General features: G+C 39.0%; 1 protein-coding gene across 1 annotated transcript in view; it reads left to right on the top strand.

The window, feature by feature from the left end:
- The window catches only part of GSK3B (glycogen synthase kinase 3 beta), a 158,425-nt gene that overhangs the window by 96,684 nt on the left and 41,185 nt on the right, over positions 1-20,556 (top strand). Inside the window, exons 5-8 of the mRNA XM_031056706.1 lie at positions 5,019-5,129; positions 8,027-8,157; positions 9,955-10,061; positions 19,300-19,397. Of these exons, the coding sequence (XP_030912566.1) occupies positions 5,019-5,129; positions 8,027-8,157; positions 9,955-10,061; positions 19,300-19,397 (447 nt within the window). The remainder of the gene's footprint in view (positions 1-5,018; positions 5,130-8,026; positions 8,158-9,954; positions 10,062-19,299; positions 19,398-20,556) is intronic.

The raw sequence follows: 20,556 nt of genomic DNA, 5'->3' as shown, positions 1-20,556 counted from the left end.
CTTGCATTGCTGCATCCTGTCACTAACTGCTCCGTGCAGCACCTACCTCTGAAACGTCATCAGTGGGTTGCTGTCATATCCTAAATAAAAAATCCTCCTGGGTAAACTGATTGGTTTATTTACCTCATACAGCCCTAATACTGAAGCCTTGGGATAATTTTAATAATGAGAAGTACATTTTGAAGACATATTACTTAATTTTAGGTGCGTTGCTTGTCTGTGTGCATTTAGCTTGAGTAGGCATATGAAGTCAGTTTCTCCAGAGTGCAGTTCCACGTTTATTTCTCCTAATGCAAAGTTAGCTTAAGAAACTCCTGTGTTGTTAATGTCCTCTCAGTTATGCTCATACAGCTGATTAGGTGGAGGCCATCAAAAACAAGCAAAAACCTATCCCAAACCACACCACAACGACTGTCACACTGTTAGTGATTTGCCAAGAGATGAAAACTGAAATGAGCATGTTCACCACTTCTCCCAAATGCTGAGCAGTAAATATGGTCACCCTAAAGAAAGAGCACCCAGAATAGTTTCTTAACTTTTTTACCCTATTACTTGATGTTCAGAGAAGTTTTCCTTAGATTCCACAAAGGCCTTGAGAGTTCAGGAATACTTCCAATGTCTTATTAGATACTGACATATTTTCAGAGTAAGAATTTTCCTTTTGCTGTTAGTTTGGTGTTTGGCATATATGACCTCCCTGGTTTCTATCATCATGGTGGTAAATTGGGGAAATACTTGGACTGTGACTGACTTAATATTGGTTGCTGCTTTATATGTGCATGTTGTAAATGTAGTGTGTCTGATAAATGAAAACAAAAGCTTGTAGGAACCACTTCGGATCAATTTGAGGTTTGTCAAGGTAGGGGATGATCACAGAGAAGCAATATTTTAACTATTACTGCAAGGAACAATCTAGAAAAGTGAATATTTGAATTCAGTAGCCATTGCTTTATTTTAATTCAATAAGTGTTTCTTTATATTGGCCTCAAGCACAACTGGAGGATGCTTTAAACAGATTATTTCTGTGGACTTAAAGAGACAAGAGTTATAAAATGGAGTTTGACACCTCCAGCCTTTCCTTTGTCAGTAAGGCAAAGTTTTCAATTTTACTCAGTCCTCAGCCACATTGTGTGTAATACCCGTGTACTTTCATCCTGTTTTGTCTCAAATTTCTGGCACAAGAAAAAGAATGAAGTTGCTAAAATGTTTTGGCTCTTGTGTCCTAGTCTTTCTTATGCCTCTTATTATGGTACAGGTTGCCTGAGTATTTACTTGCATTAAGTATTTCCCACCAAAGCGAAACAGTGCCTGAATTGGTGCTTCTTGAGAGGTGCAGAGCAATTTGATGGCAAAGCACTGATTATTTTGCTATGGCTCATTTTGGAGCAGTGTTTGTCAACTGAGGATTCATCTGCCAAGTGACAAAAAGCAGCTTCTAGCACTTGATGCTGGTACATGAGCCGCATTGCTGAAGTCAAAGTCCTAATGAAATACTTTTGATTCTGGGTTTCAGGAGCTGGTGTTCTGCCCTTCCTCTTTTTTTATTTTGAACTGTACATGGTCATAATCTTAGCAGCAGGCACAGGAGAATACAAATACACATAAACATTTGACCTGCAACAGAAAGCTAGTAAGCCCAAGGTCTTTAAGGAGGAGTTATTTAATGACATCTTGTGTTTGCTTTCTGTATTTCGTATGCTGCAGCTTCTCTGGTCTTTTCTGTTCTCTGTAGGTAATTTCAGACATGCTTGTGACAGTCAGATTACCTTGTTTTGTTCCCAGACCAGCAGTTTTGAAACAGTAGTATGGAAACAAGTCACTTGTGGAATATGTGGTGAGGTTCCCTGTAATGGAAAGATAAGCCTTGATCGTCCCAGTTGATCCTCGAGCAGTTGCCCTCATTTGGCAAGCTCTTTGAGCTAACCCTGTTTCCTACTGCAGTACATCTGGGTCACTGGAAAAATATGTGTTTAGGAGGAATGCATGAGGTAGGCAAACCAGGTTACATCATGCTCAGAGCTTGTCAGGCCATGACTACTTCCTAGCTTGTCCTGAATCTTGTTCAGGGGAATCCAGGTAACTTGGATATTATTTTCATCCAGTTCATGCTCACTGAGAAGTATCAGGGCTCGTGAAAACTCTTTCCTGTATGTTTTATCAGACCGGTGCCAGATGACATCAGGAAGATGTCACTCAAAACACTTGAATAGTCTTTAGCTCATTATAGCAGTCATTAAGAGAACTCTGGAGTCAGTTGTGTGTGGTAGGGGTGGAATATACCACTACTTACATAAGGCATAAGCCTTGCCTTTATAGCTGCATATTGGAGTTCTGGGTCCCTCAAGTGGTACATCAAAACTTGATAGTTGATGAGGGGGGGAAAGGTGTTCATGTGCCTTTGTGTTCTGTGTGATGCACATTTACACAGGAGCAGCACCACACAAAACCCATGCTGTTTGTTCAGGTACTGCAGATGGCGTCAAAACTCAGAAGCGAAGCCTTCATCTCTAAAGATGCAAATGCCTCAAAGTTTTTTGTACTTGTGTCATGATATTTAATTGGTCCCATTTTTAATAGCATGTAAAATTAGAAATAAAAATGGAGGCACTGAAAGCAAAGCAACGATTATATGAACTAGAGAGTAGTTCTGTACTTCTCCAAACTCACTGCTATGAAGTAGTGCAGACAGGGTTTACTGATCGTATGTTTTACATGTGATCTTTTGTTTGTATTATGAGAGGATTATAAAATCACTATAATTTAATTTTTACTCATTTTTTCCTCTAATCTCTCATGTAAATCTTTTTGATACATGAAACATGAATCCTTGGATCAAAGTCACCAACCTCAGTAACAGTACTCGGCGAAGTGATTTGTCACCAGTAAGACTTTCCCATCCTCTGAGAGGCAGACATTTAGCATATTCATCAGGTTGTACCTACACTGAAGCAAACAGCATTCATATTCATGTGACTGTTTTCTCTCATGGTTTACAGATTGCCTTACCAGCATAAGCTAACTTTGAATTTTTTAGGACATTTATTTTTGGTATTTTATAACTAAACCTTGAAAGCTCTGACCTAAGAAGAGGCGGTGGATGAATTTTATTGGCTTGAAGTGAGAGTCAGGGAAAGAAGAACTTTCCTTGCTGCAGGAAAAGTGCTAAAATACAAGTGGTTTTGGTTTGGTTTTTTTTTTCCCTTGCATATATTTGCACGTCTGTGGAGTTCCAGAGCTGTCTGGTATTTCCTCTGCACTGCTGGTAGTTGTCCCTTCTCATCCATTTAAAAAATTTTCTTCTCCCCAGATTGGTCCCCAGAAGACTTCACATTGTTCCCAGTTTGTGGGATGACACTGGGAGAAGCACCAGCATAGTCAGGGTCTTGGAGGCTGCTCCTTGTCTATGTTTGAGAAGTATGATAAGGCCAGATAGACACAAGTTGGTGGGCCATTGTCATTTGCTTGGTGCTGTGCTATTACCACTGTCATTTAAGCAATGATTTTAAGGAAAGAGCTTTTTTTGTAGGGAAGAATGACATAGGCAGGGCCATGTAAGGTGAGTTGGTCTATTAGGAGGTATTGGCAAGAGCTATTAAAATGTCCTGAAAATCCAAGCCTTGATTGTCAAATAAGGGCGAGCAGAGGTCTTGAATTCTGAGCCTTTAAAAACACACAAAGCCAGCTGTTCTCTGCATATGTATTCAAGGTGTGTATTTCTCTGTGTGTTAGCATGTACCAGACTGCTGCTCTTTGCTGTGGCAGGACAGCAGAGCACTGTGAGAGAAGCACACCTCACTCTGTGCTTTAAGAGGTGGGTCAAGTCACACTAGAGTAGCAGTATTAAATTGCTGTAGCCAAATGAGGTTTGGGTTTAGGTGTTAAGATATAGATAGCCAGTGGATCTTCTGACAAGGGCCTCCAGTTGAAGACTTAGGAGCTCTGTGCTGTTTCCATCTGTATAAATTCTCTATGTAATGTCTTTCTCTATAGAAAGTTCTAGGTGATTAAATAACAGACACAGGAGAGGTTACTTCTAGTTATTTCAGTAGCTCCCAAAATAATTTTTTATGCTGAATTAATTGATTTTACCCACTCCCCAACATTAGATGTATTCACAGTCCTGGTAGGATTTGCAGTGAAGACTGCATTAAAATATCAGAAGTCTCTTTAGGACCTGTTTCACTGCTGAAAACTCTCAGTTTGCAGTTAGGCACTATATGATTATAGTACTTTGTCATTTAAGTCCTCTTTGTTCCTTCTTTCCTTTGCTAATGTATAATGAGGTACTTTATTATGTAACAAAGTACCTTATTATAAAGCTACTTTTGTTGTTTCTCTGTGTTATGTTCGCATGAACTTCTAACTTAATCCTAGATATTAAAAATTATACTTGAGACTTTGGTTTTGGCTTGTTCTCTTTTGTAATGAATAAGTTCATATGTTTAAGTTGGAGATAACTGGGACATAGAAATACCTGCGAACAGAATGATTACAAATTTTAACAGTGGCTTACTGTATACAAATGGTTAATATGTATTAATCTCTTAATAGCTGGGAATTCAGTAAGATCAAAGTAACATTTCTAAAAGATGAAGGTTGTTTGAACTTTTTTGATGTGTTGTTGTTGGGGGCTGAGTTTTGAGCTTTTAAATTTGCACTTCTTGGGTTTTGGCAGGTAAGGGAGTAACGAGTTAATAGGCTGTTTTAACTAATTATGCAGATGTTACCTTGAAATACTCTCCTAATGAAAATATTGACTGGGCAGAACAATTATATCCTTGTCTCCATTTATAATCAGAAAATATCTTACATAGGAGACCAGAACAATTAGCATGACCTTAAACATAAGTTTGACAAAAGTATGAATGCGCGAGTGCAAAGCCTAAATAGTTCCATGATAAAGATGGGACTTAAAATGTCCACAGCTTTCTCATCTTTTAGGTTTCTCTGAACACTTTGATTGTACTTCATGCCTCAAATCTAGTGCTGATTTGTTTTTCTTCTTTATTCTCTTGCAGAAAGATGAGGTGTACCTCAACTTGGTGCTGGACTATGTTCCTGAAACAGTATACAGAGTTGCCAGACATTATAGTCGGGCCAAACAGACACTCCCTATGATTTATGTCAAGGTACGTAACTGACAGATGTGGTTAGGTGAAGCAAGATATTACAGAAATACACCGTGGATACTCTTTTCTGACAGAACAGTAAATTTTCAGAAATTATTAGAAGCAAATAGATCTGAGGCAAGGAAAAAAGTTTAGAATTACTTGTTATTGTGAAGGAAGAATAGAGGGTTGAGACTTAAACACTCCCAATTTCTGACCTTACATCTTGGAATGGGTTAGGGAGACAGAGTGGGGGGGGAGTGTTTTGTTTTTGACGCAGCTTGGATGGAGACTGAGACCAGCCAGATTAGCAGCTTTCAGTTTCCTGAGATGGTGAAGACATAATAGAACAAAGGTCAGGAACTGAAAGAGGATGTCAGGAGGATGTTCTCTAATCTGTTATCTTCCCCTTTTCCCGGCATATGAGTAAGAGTTCATGTGCTTTTGTTGTGGTCATGAAAGGCACATTTTTGTTTCTACTCCAAGCTCATTGGCTTATGTCTTCAAAAGCTGCATGGGGTAAGGTGCTTGTATGCACATTGTAGTTTCAACATCTTACTCAAGTTGTTTACATCTTTTACACAGGAGTTGAAGTAAATAAAATTTCTCATTTGCTGTCCAACATGGGACCCATCTGGGGCCTCATAGTTTTGTTTCATCTATTGTGGTGACCATAATCCACACACTAGTGAATGATGATGTTTTCACATGCCATTAACTTGTTAACATGGCACACAGGTAATACTTAATGGAAATTACCAACAAAATTTCCTGATGCATATTGATTTCTCCAGGCAACTCCTTAAAAGTATAATGCTTAATGTAAGGGCTGGCTTAAGAAAAGACTTCTTTTTGGTTGAGAGAAGATGAAACTTTCAAAGGTGAAAGCTACAAATAGTAATTATTTCAATAATGAAATTTTGTGCCATAACTACATGCATAAATTGTAAATGGAATGTCTCTGCAATAGGCATCACTTTTGCCTGATTTTTATGAAAGCACAGAAATTTATCATCCAGCCGACTTCAAGGTCACTCCCTTTGGTCTGTTGGTGGAAATTCATGTCTTCAGGTTATATGCTCCCCAAAATCTGTAGGCTTGGCTTTTGATAACTTGTTTATATATCTTTTGTCAGTATTCTTGCCCTAATTGTTCTTGTTATGGGAACTTGAGAAAATTGTTCTTCCTTACACTTCCAGAGAAAAATGTGTTTCAGCTCTTTCATCTTGCAGGATGCCTGGGACTTCCTGTTCCAGGTAGTCTGGAAAGCTACTCTTATTTTTCTGGCAAGGCTTTTATATAATCCTGTATTTAAAAATATCATGTTGCCTTAATATCATTAAAGATTTTGCAATTTTCCAGGCATCTTGCCTCACAAAGGTCAGATCATACCTATTTGTTCACTTCTGATGGATAACTAGGCAGGCAGAGAGCTGTTTTTCCCTAGGTAACAAAGAAACTTAAAGCTGCACAGAAGCTGCTCTAGTAATCTTCTGGTTAATTTTTATTTGTAATTTCTAACCTGCTGTAAGGAGTCCTTGGAAATTTTGGGTTTGCTGTGTGGAGATGAAAGGTATACTTTATAAATCCCACATGTGTTAACTTGACCCCTCAAGTTAGAGCAGTCTTTTGCATTATTTTGCAATACACTTGCACAATACATACTTGAGGGACCAGAACAGGCAATTCGGAAAAAATGTTTGTTTGCTTTTCTTTGTGCAGAGTTGTGGTTTTCAGAAGCAAGTATGAAAACCAGAGGCCTAGAGCCAAAATTCAAGCAATTCTCTTCCCTCTCCTACTTTCCTGCCAAATAAACAACAAAAATAAGGGGGAGAGAAAGTGTGACGACTAAGATAATGGTGAAAGAGAGGCAAACATGACCTGATATCAATATCAAGTAATTGCACCTGGTTATGGTTGTAGACCATTAAAGATGAACCGTGGAAAAATGTGCTTGTGAAGGAAAAGTGTGGAGTTGCATCTCTGGTATAGTGTCCTGCCTGTAGCTTGAGTTTTCTTTGTGGGGACACAAGAAAAACAAAAAATAGTCTGGCAGCCTTTTGTCAACCTAAAAACAGGGCTTTCCATGCCTTTATGACTGTATATGCTATACATCATTAATTGTATCCAGCAGCTTTTTATTATCCATAACAAAAAGTGTGGATCTCCAGAAGCTGGACATCGTTCCCCTGCCCTGTAAGCTTCTCCTGTGAAGTTCTTGACTTGGTAATACCTCCCCTTGCTGTGTTCTTCCTTGCTAAGGGGTTAGCCAGCCCTGGAAAGTGGGCAGAGAAAAATCTCCCTCAGCATACTTGTTTGTTGTGCCTTGCATAAACTTACTTTGAACAGTTGGTTTTATTTGCCTTCTGTTTTTGTCCAGAGATTTGAAATTAAAATTACTCTGTACCCTTAGCAAGAAACACTGGGAGATTCACTTCAGTGACAGGCTGAGACACTACCCTTGTCTTTGGGCAATATTTAATATAGTTCCACTAACTAAAGGGTTTTCTTTTGGATTTTGTGGGGCATTTTTTTTTGTTTTTGTTTGTTTGGGGGTTTTTTAATAACCTGGAATATTTCGCTGCTGTGAAGAGGCTTATTTGTAGAGCAAACTGAAGCTTTTTTTGTGTATACTTGTTATGACTGCCATTATTTACAAATGTTGGAAAACTGGCACAATTATTTCTTTGGAATTATGCTAATTATGCTATCTCAAAGGACACATAAAAATATTTGAACCACATGTGTGTGTATGTAGCAAAGGCATGTGGGGAAGGGATGCAAATACCTTGTTCAGCTTCATAGCCCTAATAGGCATTCAGTATGGTCTTTTTCTCAGTGATTTTGTTTTTCTTCTAATAAGGGTTTGTGCTAAACTGATTGTTTTACCTGATTTGACTGGTATTTCTGTGTTCCAGTTGTACATGTATCAGCTGTTCCGGAGTTTAGCCTATATCCATTCCTTTGGGATCTGCCACCGGGATATAAAACCACAGAACCTCTTGCTGGACCCTGATACAGCTGTTCTAAAACTCTGTGACTTTGGAAGGTAAGCACATTTGTGGCCTGAAACCTGGTAAAGAGATCTTTCTTGATGAAACTTTGCCAAGAAATTCTCAGTGTCCCTTAGAAGGTTTTTATTTGTAGCTTAAAAGAAGAATTACTGCTATTCTGTTTTCCCCCCAAAGTGAGTTCAAAAGAGTGGCAGGTAAGAGCTGGAAAAGGATATTAAGAGGAAGGGAATTAAACTTCACGCCTCTTATTTTTGCAGGTATTAGAAAAATGAAATAAATACACCATGACATAGGGAAAATACTGCAGCATGGAAAACCAGAACCAGTTATTGCAGTAAAGTGTGTTTGGGCAAGAGAGGACAGGCGTGGTGGCATTGTAACTTAAAAAGGATGCTGTTACACTAGTTAGTGTACTTGCATTTACAACAATTCACTTCATGATGCAAATACCATAGAGGCTCAAAATCAGAAGCAGGACTTCTAGTTGAAGCTGTTGGACAGTGGGCATCTATGTTCTAGTTTCCTAAGGCACATTTATTTCCAGTATCCACTCAGAATCACCTTTAGAGTCCAGTCCCCACCTTAGAACTGATACAGAAATTCTGGCAATCTGCAGTGAGACAGGACACAGATTTCTCTCTGAGAAAGTTCAGTCTTTAGATTGTATTGTAACTTTGCAGACTAAAAGAGTTGGGGTATATGTGTGAGAAGTCACAGAGACTGCTGTTGCTAAATTTGCTGCCCATAGTGAGTGGGAATGTCAGAAGGGGGTTATTCATGCAGTGCATCGTCGTGGCTGGTGCCTTGGGATCTCCTCAGCACTACCTCACCAGCACTGGGGCAAAGTAGAAATCATGCTGAAGCTCAAAACTGGCAATGCATAAAGGGAATATTTACTGGTTTTTATCAGTGGGAATTTGTTAACTGTAGTTTCTATAGAGAAAACTGAAAACTGAGACTTTAAAATAGGTGGTGGAAGTTCTTCACTGAAGGCTGAGAGGAGTGTCTGGAGAGCTGAACACTGGATTTGACTGGCTTGCAGTGTTTGGTGCTATTTAGGTGAATGTCATATTTCCAAAAGGGCAGTAAGGGAAGTTTTGTCTTCCAGCTCCTTTTTGTCTTGCACTTGTTAATTCAGAAAGAAGTGTAATATGCCCGTAGACTCATGTTCATAAAGCAATGAGATCTTGTGGTCCATTCTTTTCTTGGATTCTTTCAAAGAGAAGTATTGAGACAATACTGTAGGTTAGATCCTTTGTGGCTGATCGATTACAGTATAAGAGAAACCTTCATGTTAATTGTGGACCATAAACATGTGAATTCAATGGCAAATACTTTTTTTTTTCTTTGTCACTCATACCGTGCTCCCTTAAGTAGCAAAGGAGCAGAATATTGTGATGGAAATTAAAAACCAACCCAACAAAAAAAAACCCCAAACAGACAAAAATACCCCATTCAGTCCTTGTGAGTATCCAGAGCTTTTAAACCTTAAATGGTGACTACATTTGACCGACCTGTTTTCTGTCCTCTTTTCCACTGTAAACAAGCCTTTCTATCTATCAAAAGACAACTGGCAGCCAAAAATCTGACCCTGTTTTTCACCTAGATTGTACTCAGAATTTCCTTTGCTGTCCCCAGTACAAGGTAGATGCTTGATGGATTGGACTGATTTCACAGTGAATCAAGGAGTCCGTTTGAATCAGCTTAAAAGAATATTGTACTTCAACATTTGGGAATGGGGAGTGGGTGAAGAGTGCCAAAGCTTCATGTTGGTGTGCACAGCAATATTGCAGCAGGTGTTCATTACTGAAATACTGTTGTTTCCTTTCCAGTGCAAAACAGCTGGTTCGTGGAGAACCCAACGTGTCGTACATCTGCTCTCGGTACTACAGGGCACCAGAGTTGATCTTTGGGGCCACCGATTATACCTCCAGTATAGGTATGTGGGTGCATTTCATTGACATCTGTACCAGCTGCCTCAGTTTTTATCCTCTACTGAAGTGTAAAGGTTTCCAGAGATCTCAGATATAATCCCCGGAGGCTGAATTTGGTTATAAATTATTAGGTACCACTTTTTAAAGAAATACAAATGTTTTGTAAGTTATTAGGTACCACTTTTTAAAGTAATACAAGTGTTTTGTAGATGGCTGCTGTGCTTTCTACACCTTTTGAGATTTCAACGTTAATTACCCTACGAAAGGGACTTTTTCAATGTAGAGGGGGAAAATCTGATTACAAGTGAAAAAAATATCCATGTAATGTTGCTGTTTAGTTTAAAAGTAGATATGAGATCTCAAACCAGAAAAGCATTTTTAGTAGCTTGAAATAACTGTAAAGAATGTCTGCAGAAAACCAGCTACTGCTTCTGATGTGCTGTCATTTAGACATAAATTTGTAATTTATTTACTTGGCTTTTAGTAAAGAGTTTATGGGGGAGGTAAGTGTGATTGACTTTAAATTCTCTTTACAACTTCAATATATTGTGTACAGCAGTCCTTCTAATTCAACTAATTCTGCAGCTCTTACTGTCCTTTAGTCGTTAATTTTGAGCACAAAGAAATCTTTCTATATACCTGACACATGGCTGTGTCATGGAAATACTAGGGGAGCTGGAGGTTTGATGGACATCAGGGAATAGCCAAGTTTTCTTACAGCAGAGAACCAAAAATGAACAGCAAAATGAAAAATCTTGGAAATGAACAACAGTGTGTTGGCTGGTTGTTGGTAACTACTTCAGTTTTTCAGTCAAGATACTGCCTGGGCTCCTTCTGAGTTCTAGTGCAAAAGAGAGCAGATTTGGTTCTCAGCACAATATTGGGGAACCTTTTACTTTGCTTATGGACTTGAGTCATTTAGGCAAGGTTTAATGTTTTCAATAGGATTTTGAGATCATGATCAACTCTTGGCAGACTATGTTTATAACCAGTATATTTAAACTCACTGTGTTTGAACCAGTGTGGAACTCAGTGGCTGGCTGACTTGTTTTAACTCTGCAGTTCTTAAAGAGGAACAAAAACCCCACCTCAACATCTTCCTGAAGACTTCCCTGCTCTCACGAATTTTTTCCCATTCATTATGTATTGTAGCAACTCTTACACATCTTCCTGGTAGGAAAAAGAGGCAGAACCAAGAGTAGTCTGGGGAAAGTATGGCACAATAAAGATAGAAGGGCAGAACTTACTGTCAGCTGCTGCCAGAAGTGGCAGCCCCACCCCTGCTCTTGTCCCTGGATACCCTGGCTCTCACAGCTTACTGTTTAATTTGCTGATTCAGCATCAACTGACAAGAGATTTTGGCAGGTTAACTTCCTGCTGTGTGAGTGAGTGCAATCAGCAATATTCTGCAGTCCAGTAAGCAGCAAAGCCCAGGTAAAAGCAAAGTGTTGTGAGCTCTTGAGTGAGGGGAAGGTGGCTGATCCCATTTGACATTTTTTTGCCAGCTGAGAGCTAATAGATTGGCTCAGCTGCATTATCAGAGTGCACTGAGACCTCTTGTTTCAGAGGATAGCTGCATAAAATGTGTATTTTATGGAGAAACTGCTTTTCACATAAGCCTGTGAAGTGTCTCTTGCTCCAACTGCAGACCCTTGTTCAATTTGTGCTTTCCATTTTTGTTGTTTTACATGCTGGTCTCTAAAATGGCTCTGATAAAAATTCCATTCCGAAGAGCAATTTTTCACTTGCCTTCCAAAATATCTTGAATTTCAGTCATTGTTCTGACTTTCTTGTGCCAAAAAACCCCACCTGTCCCTTCAAGTCCTTTCTTTGAAATTTGTGCTGAATTGGCTGAAAATGAAGTTAATACTCCTTCGTTCCTTCCTGTCCTATCCACCTTCCCCTTTTTTCTTAGCAGTCTTTGGATTTGGGAGATGAGCAGGAATAAAATGCTTTTACAAGCTCTACAGTTTCCCAGTGTTCTGCAATATGCTAGAAATTCTAAGGGTTAATTTTGTGTTGCTGCTGTTTGTACATATTCCTTAGTTCTTGCTGGTAGGCAGCAATGGTGCATAGTGAGAGCCCTTCCTTATTTCATGTGGGATTGTTCATCCAAACTCATCCAGTTTGTTGGAAAACCAATCAACAAGTATAGAGGGATTTATTAAAAGAAGGAAAAGGGCATGTAATTATTAGTGCTTTATCCATAGCTCAGAGTATGGGGAACTGTGAAATGCTTCAGTATTGTGATGCTGCCTTTTAAACTTATCTGTTGGCATGCTTGGTTTTTCAAGTTCTTGTTTTTCTTGTGAGTTGTTAGCATAACAACCTTTTCCCACTGTAGTCTTTATCACTCTGTAAGAATCACCTGTGTGTGTGGTAACAAAAAGTGAGCTTTACATGTAAGGCAGGGATCTTTTATTCCCCCAGTTAAATATTCTCTAGTAAACTGTGGTAAAAGTAAAATCGATGAAGAATACAAATCCAAAAAGTGTTCTAAGTACAAATTCTCCTACATTATCTGCAAGGCTTCCAGCTGTTTTTGTGAAGGTTTTTGTTGTTTGTTAATGTTACTGCAGGGCTTATGATTATAATGCACTGCAATAGGATAATGACTGGAAGGATTTCTAAGCAAGAAGTCCTTTTTAAGACTAGGCAGTGACACTGGTGGCCCAATACTTGACTGCACAGCCAGCTGCATTATTACAATGTCAGTTGTTAGTAATCTTGTTTAGCACTGTAACCAGCAGTTGCTGTCTGGCTTCATCCACGTTGTCTTTAAACACATGAATTTGTCCTCGTGACATTACTTGCTCTCCAGTGTAGCAGTTCATTCCAGGATGTGTCTCTTCATCCTGGATGTCACAACAAACCATAAACTGGCATTTAACTTCTAGGATCTTGACTGTTTCATTGAAGTGCATGACTTTAATGCTAACCCAAGAGGTCCCTTTAAAAAAAAACTGAGCCAGGGATGTGATGTTTGTTACACTTCTGTAAAGTACCACATTAGTGCTGCATTTAAAAATATATACCATAGTAAGAGTAGCATCAAACCACATTTACTGGAGTTAGTGCCTCCAGCAGACCTGGGACTCTATTTTTAAAATAACAACCTGGGAAATGACCTATTAGAGTTCTTAAATAGTCACTGTTGCCAAATAGTACAAGTCTCTACCCATAATAGCTGTTATGTAACTGCCTTAGAACTTTACAGGATTTTTCAGTGGTCAGGCACAAATATTCATGTCAATTGGGTGCCTTCATAGCTTATACAGATTGGGCCTTTGTGCACCTTTGGCTATGAATTCTGCAAGTGTGTGTGTTTGTGTGTGTCTCTAAAGCTTGCTGGGAATGGACATAGTTTGCTTCCTGCAGCTGATTTGCAGGAGTTTGTTACTGTTGTTGGTTGGTTGGGGTTTTTTTTTGTGGGGGGGGGGGAAGAGAGGGAAGGTGGGGGCTGGTTTGTTGGTTTTTTTCCCAAACCAAGCCCTTCAGCTGTGCCTTGACAGCATTTTGGCTGAGGCTTTTTCCTTGCCAGTCTGTGTGTGTTATAGCATCCCAGAGTATGTTGATGGCATAGTTCTGGCTGTGCTGGTCACATGGGTGATGCTGCTGCTGAAAAACCCTGGGATGGGTGCCCATGTTCCCCTGCATTGTCCTGGGACAGGCACTGGAGTAGGGGTGAGTGCAGATGTTTCTGTGGCCTTGAGCTCCTTTTGTATGGAAAGAAGCTGTGCAGTTGAGCTTTGCCTCAATCTCATGTGGTGTTTTTCCCTAGGTGAGGTGGCAGGGCAGGGGAGGGCTCAGCAGATCCTGGTGGTGCTTCTGCACAACGAGGGGCTGCTGCTCTCAGTGCTTTTGTTCCACCACTGCGCTGGCAGGAGCTGGGAGCATTCCAGAGGGAACATTTATAGCCACTGGCAGGAAAAGATTGATCTGCATGACCATTGCTGGCTTCTCTTGGGGTGTCTGAAAATAAGTATCATCAAGTTGTTCATTCACTTTCCTAGCAAGCGTGAGTGTTTCACCTCAGCAGTCTGGAGCAGAAGCTCTTCTGCAGGTATGTGTAGTTGGCCTGTCTCAGAGTTTCTTGGGGAAGAACCACCATGAGGTGTGTCCCTGAACAGTTGCCAAACAGTCAGAAGAATTTGCTTCTTTCTCAGATGGCAACTTCCAGTGCTGAAAGTAAGCAGGTGTGTTAATTACTGAACTACTCTGCCACCTGTCATTGTAGTTTCATCTCTTCATTGCGAGAGAATAGAGATACCTGTGTTTAGTTTTTGTTCCAAATACTGGAGAAAGCATGTCTTTTCAAGCATTTTCATGTTTCAGCCTTACTCTTTCTCCTCAATCCATGGATCTGTGGTGGCTTGATGTGCAAAACTTCTACCAACATAGCACACCTGCCTGTAATCCTGAATTTTTCTCTTGTTCTGACATCCCAGATATTGTTTCAAACAAGCAGCAGTGAAAAGCACTTTGGGTCTGGCATTTGGCAATTAGAAGCTGCTGATTTTATGACTTCCCAGTGCTGCTTTTCTGACTTTTGGTTTGTTTCCACAGTTTCCAGAGAAGCAACTTTGAGTCACCTCCAAGATGGAGGAAGTCCATCAAGATGAAGGAATAGTGAGGCAGAGATGAATAGATGAGGGTAATAAAAAAGTAGGAAGGTAAATACGCCCCATAAAGTGTCAGATAAATGGAAGTTCTTAATTTGTACTAAGTGGGTGAGAGAAACCGTCCTTTTTTCCCCCCCCTTCCTCCTCCATGTCCTCCAAATAACAAGTTAGAGGAGCTAGAGTGTAATTCAATGAATGGTGCTTGTGCTGTGAAGAAGAGGGGCAGCTTTTCAGCTTGGAAAGGCAGAGTTTGAGATCAGAAGAAGTGAAATTTGTGGATAGGGTGTTAATTTCCAACTCAAAATGGCTGTTGCATGCTTACAGAATTAAAGCTAAGGAGTGTATTTTGCACTGGTTCTCCCAAATGCGTGTTCCTGATTTAAAGAGAAATACTTGTTTTCTTGCCTTCTGTAATGCTAGAATGCATTCAAATGTAAGGGCATTATGAAGATTATATTATTAGACATTGTCCATCTAACAGGTCTGAAGATCAATAAAGTAGTAGAGACTTAAATTAAGAAAAGTCTTGTAGAACAAGAGGCTATATGAATTTTTGTGTGTTTAAATTCATGGAGGTAGGTTAGGTGATAATGGTATTTTTCTAAGTGTTCTTTAGTCTAGGAAAGATACGGCATTAGCTACCATTGTAATGTGTGACAACTATCTGAAGTAAGCTTATGTGAAGGTTGCTGTTGCCTGGCAGTTGTATTTATTCTCTGTATTGTTTAGACTGCATTTCACTGAAGGTATGAAGAAAGTACCCTTGCCTGCTTTCTTAAAATGAATAGTTTTCAGTATTTTCTCCTAAAATTTCACATTGTCCCAACTAGTTTGGTGTAAGTACCATTTGTTGATGTATTTTCTTTTAAGATTCTCTCTTGTTTATTGGCTAATTTAAAGTATGTGAATGAGAGTCCTAGCTGGCTTTAATTAACTTGCACACACTGAAAAGAAATAATTCAGAAAATGCTTCTTCTCCCATGGGAGCAGGTAGTTACACCACATATTAATCTGTAGCAGTTAGCTCTGACTGTACTAAGAGAGAAAAGTCTTTGGGAAGGAACTACTGTAAGCTGATCACTTCCTTTAAGTAACATGTGTTTAAATATTGAAATTAGTACTTGTTTACTTCAGGCTTGAGGAAGAATTTTACCATCCTGATGTGGTAGATATATTTTAAAATGCAAGATATAAAGGGTGTGGGGAAAAAAAGAGCAAACTATCCTGGAACCAAATTTTAGTCAATGGCATAAATTCCCTCAAGTTTCAGCAGATATGAAATTTCTTAGTGTGTTCCTTATTGTACATCACTTATCAAAAGTTGTATAAATACCTGTGTATGTTTTGTTTGTGTACCTCCTTGGAGCTGCTCAAGTTAGCCTCTACTCTCTGGATTTTGTTGAGGATGCTTCAAGGATTTGTTCACTTCCTTGTCCAGGGAACATTGCCCAAATCCTAATTTGGAAGTTGGTGAAATTACATGCCTGGAAAAAAGATGGGGATTTTGAAGTGTCTGTATTTTTCTTCACTGTGTATTTAAAGTGTTAGCAGGCAAAATAAAGGAAAAGTAAATAGACTTTAAACAAGACATTAGATTGCCTCGTTTGGAAGATTTCAGTGCCTAAGGAGCAATAGGTTTCTGATGGATTTTGTTGTATGTTTGAGGGATTAAACCCAGTGTGAATGCAGCAAGTATTCCTCAGCCATTGCCACCTATTTTCTCATGACCTACATCCTTGCTTTTTTTCCTCTGTTCCCATGTGACGCCCTCAGCTTTCTCGTGTGCCCTCTGCTGTTCGTGCTTGGCTTTCTTGAACAAGGACCTGCACGTTGTTTGACTGGTTTACAGTTGCAGTTTGGCAGGGCTGGGGAAGCCCAGCACTTCCCCAAAGGACTGAACCCTCCTCACCCTGGCACCAACACTGATGCTCCCTGCTGTTTTTATAAAATTTTTGTATTGCATTTGAGACTTGTGCCCTACAGACTTGTCTGAAATAGGCTGGTGGAGTGCAAAAGCATTTGGGGAAACTAGGAAAAGCAAAAACAGCTCAAAGACAACTTAATGGAGCAGTCAGACCAGAAGGTTATTTAAAACAGTTTAAAAAAACCACAGTCTAATCTGAAAAAAGTAATGCTAGCATAGTTTCAAAATCTTAAAAGGAAGTGAATTGTGATTGAAGACTTACTTTCCTGTCAGCTCTGTGTTTGTATATATTCTGTCAAATATTTTTCCTTGCCATATATAACATTTTCAGTGCAAAATAAGGATTTGAGTTGTAAATAATGATTACAGATTTGGTCTAACTACTTGTTTTGTAAAGGACAGTCTAAAGGACTTGGCTTATTTAAAACCCTTTAAAGGTATCTTCAAATAGATTTTTAAGTTACAGCACTCTGACTGCTTAGTACATTTAATCTACCTCTTCAGTACCTCTGGAGAAATCTATCTGTTGAACTGTTATGTAATTCCTCTAAACCTAATATGCATGGGAGACACAAAAAGTGATGCTTTGCATCATGGTTTTGCTGGATGTGTTGGTCTAACAGCAGAAGCTATCAGAGAGAGACATTGATTAGCAGTTAGATGCAATTAAACATTCTTTACATTATTCCTTCTTAGTTTGTTGTCCAAAAGAGATCTTAGCACCTCAGTGCCCATATCAGCTTTTATTTAATGTGACTAAAAGATAAAAATAATCAACTTGTATGTTTGCTTGTTAAAATTCAGGACTCAAATGTCAAATTATTTCTGGTACTGTTTACGTTGTGAGTAGTTACTTTTTATGCTAAACCCTGATGCAGTGTTTGTACCAAGACATTAGGTAAAAGTGCATCCATTTCATTTGGAAGTGAATAATTTCAAAAGCTGAAGTAATGACAGTGGTGTTAGTCTACTGTATGTTCCAATTGAACCATATTCTTGAGGAGGGGAAGTATTTTTGCATAGCCTTCTTACTCTTTCCTTTAGAAATTGGGGAAGGAAAACTGTGTTTTAACTTGCTGATTATTTTGATATAAGTCTTAAACTCCTGAAATCTTTATTTGGTTTTTTTTTGCACCACTCTGTGGTGGTTGTGACAAAGTGATAATAGATGGCTTGGAGAACTGTCAGAGAAGTTTTCCTTACTCAGACCTTTAGCCATAACTGGCATGGTTGTGTATATCCTGCTTTACAGTTCTATGGAATCATAGAGTGGCTTAGGTTGGAACAGACCTTAAAGACCACCTTGTTCCAACCCCTTGCCAAGGTGGGCAGGGACATCTTCCACTAGACCAGGTTGCTCAGAGCTCCATCCAAGCTGGCCTCAAACACTTCCAGAGATGGGGCCTAGTTTAAATAGATGAGGGAGTAAGTGTTTCTGTCATAGCATAGATTATCTCAGTGGAACAGGTCTCAGGAGATAAATTCTCCTGGGGAACAAGACTAGCTCATAAAAGTAGGTGAGAGTTTAAAGACATATGGGTGGAAGGGGACTGGTTTTCCCCTTTGGGGTGTTTATATTCTAGGCTTTACGGCTCTTCTGTTGCTGATTGCTTGCTTGAGATTGGATTTTAGTGTAAAGTTTCAGGTATTCATTCAACAATTGATGTTTTTCTAGAAAACTTTACAGTAAATCTATTTTTGGGGAGAAGCAGTTTTCTGCATTCAAGTACAATACTTCTGCTGTGTTGAGCAGCTTAAACTTCCATTTATTTGCTGTACAATTACATTAGATTCTCACAAACACTGATAAACAGTGTTTATTGCATTTGCTTTGTTAGATTTTTCTTTTTGGTTAATTACATTAAAAAAAAATACTGTATTCTGTAGTACACTTAGATACGTTCTTAAGTTGCTTCTGTAATATTGAATTGCCTAATTATTTAAGAAGATATACCTGCAATAGATTATGAAAATTTTCTTCATGTAGGAGGAATAGCTCCTAAGGACTTCTTGAGGTTTTTGGTATACATACAAAAATTAAAGGCTTCATCTACAGATGCTGTTGACATGTGATCTGTGACTTGCAGTTCTGTTACTCATCCAAGTTGGCAAATGGAATTGGGATAAAGATTAGATCTTGAAGTGACTGGGTAGAGAGGCTGCCTCCCAGATCCCTTAATCATCATGTACTTCAGGTTACCAGTAATACTTGCACTACTGGTTCATCTGTCAGTGCATGTATGCTTTCAATATATGTATGAAAAACTGAGTCTATTCAACACTCAGAAACAGTAAAAACATCAGCCACTGTGTTGCATGATACCTATGCATAGTTCAAAATCAATGTGATTTAAAACAACACAGGGTTTGGGGAAATTCTCAATTTAAAAAGGCAAGCATTTTATGGTCTTTTCTCTGGATGTAAGTTTTAATGTCAATATATTATGGCATTTAACATGATTTTCCAGTTCTCATTATGTCACAGCTTGATTTCTAAGATTGTCTGCACACTGTTGTTTTATACCAGGTATCTGGTAACATTAGGATAGGAATGGTTTTTATTTTTAGCTGTGTTGCATACGCTATCAAACTGGCAAAGGATAAAGTAAGTAGCTTAAAATGGCTGGTTTTTTATGAATGGCTTAATATGTCTATTTTACTGATACTTTTCCCTGTCCTCCACCTTTCCCTTTTTAGATGTGTGGTCAGCAGGCTGTGTATTGGCTGAACTGTTACTAGGACAACCGATCTTTCCAGGTGACAGTGGTGTGGATCAGTTGGTGGAAATAATCAAGGTATGGAATCTTAAGTGTTGTTTTGACTCCATTATTCCTTGGGAATCAGTATGAAAACATGCACTGTTATAAACTGGTGAACATACATATATTCTGACATGATTGTACAGGTTTTTGCATGTAAACAGTGTTTGAAAACACTTCTCATGCTATTTTGAGAACCTGATGATCTTTACTTTCTCTTCTTGCAGTTATGCATATTGAGGCTTTTTCCCTCATAAAGGATTACACTTCCAGTGTGCTTGGAAAAAGTGCTTACATACTGGGCCAATATTTATTAATGTATGATTTTCATTCTTTAGGAGTCTATCTCTTTTTCCTTTGTTGCACACAATTAATACTTGGCTTTGAAAACAGTGTTGTTAAATTCCTTATGCCAGATTCTTCACATATGTAGTTGCCTTCTCTTCTTCTTTCCTCCTAGCTCTTGTAAAATAAAAGGTGGGAAAGGGCACTTGTTTTTGCAGATATAGAATCAGGATATGTAGGGCAAAGGTGCCTTCCACCTGAAGAGTCTTGTTTTTAAAGGTAAAATAACTAATGTGTCAAAATATGTAACACATATATCACTTATGTCCAAGCACGTCTTGATTAGTTTCATTTGGAAAGCAGTGAATATTCTATGGTTCTCAAATTGGAGGCCTGGAAGAATAATTCATAGATTGGTGTCTGACTTCCCAGCACCCTTGTCTACTCTACCTTTTTCAACTTCTGCAGTGAAGGAAACAAGATTTCCAGAGAGAGCACTATAAATTTCCTCTGAATCTGTACTATGCACATCATGAAATGGCATTATTACAGAGGGTAAGATGTGTACACGTACTGTTCAGCTCTATTGATTTCATCACCATGAGGGCACTGTAGTAAGAGAATTTCTTCCTTGATTTTGCCACTTCCTTGATGCATAAATATCTGTGTGGCATGCATGTGAAAAGCCCCTTAAAACCCAAATTTGTAGGTGGAGAGTTTCCTACTTGTCTGTGTCATTGACTAGAAGAGCTGCCAGTGTCTTTGTCCCTGTCCTAGGAGAGTGTATGACATGAACCAGCACTGACTGATCATTTTCCTGCCTGAAGGACATGGGCTGAGGCTCAGGGGGATGCTGTGACATTTCTAGACTGTCACCCCATCTCTTCCAGGTTTTGACCACGTAAACCTG

Source organism: Geospiza fortis, unplaced genomic scaffold (assembly GCF_000277835.1).
Source record: "Geospiza fortis unplaced genomic scaffold, GeoFor_1.0 scaffold1, whole genome shotgun sequence".
NCBI lineage: Eukaryota > Metazoa > Chordata > Aves > Passeriformes > Thraupidae > Geospiza > Geospiza fortis.
This window is presented reverse-complemented; position numbering and strand designations above follow the sequence as displayed.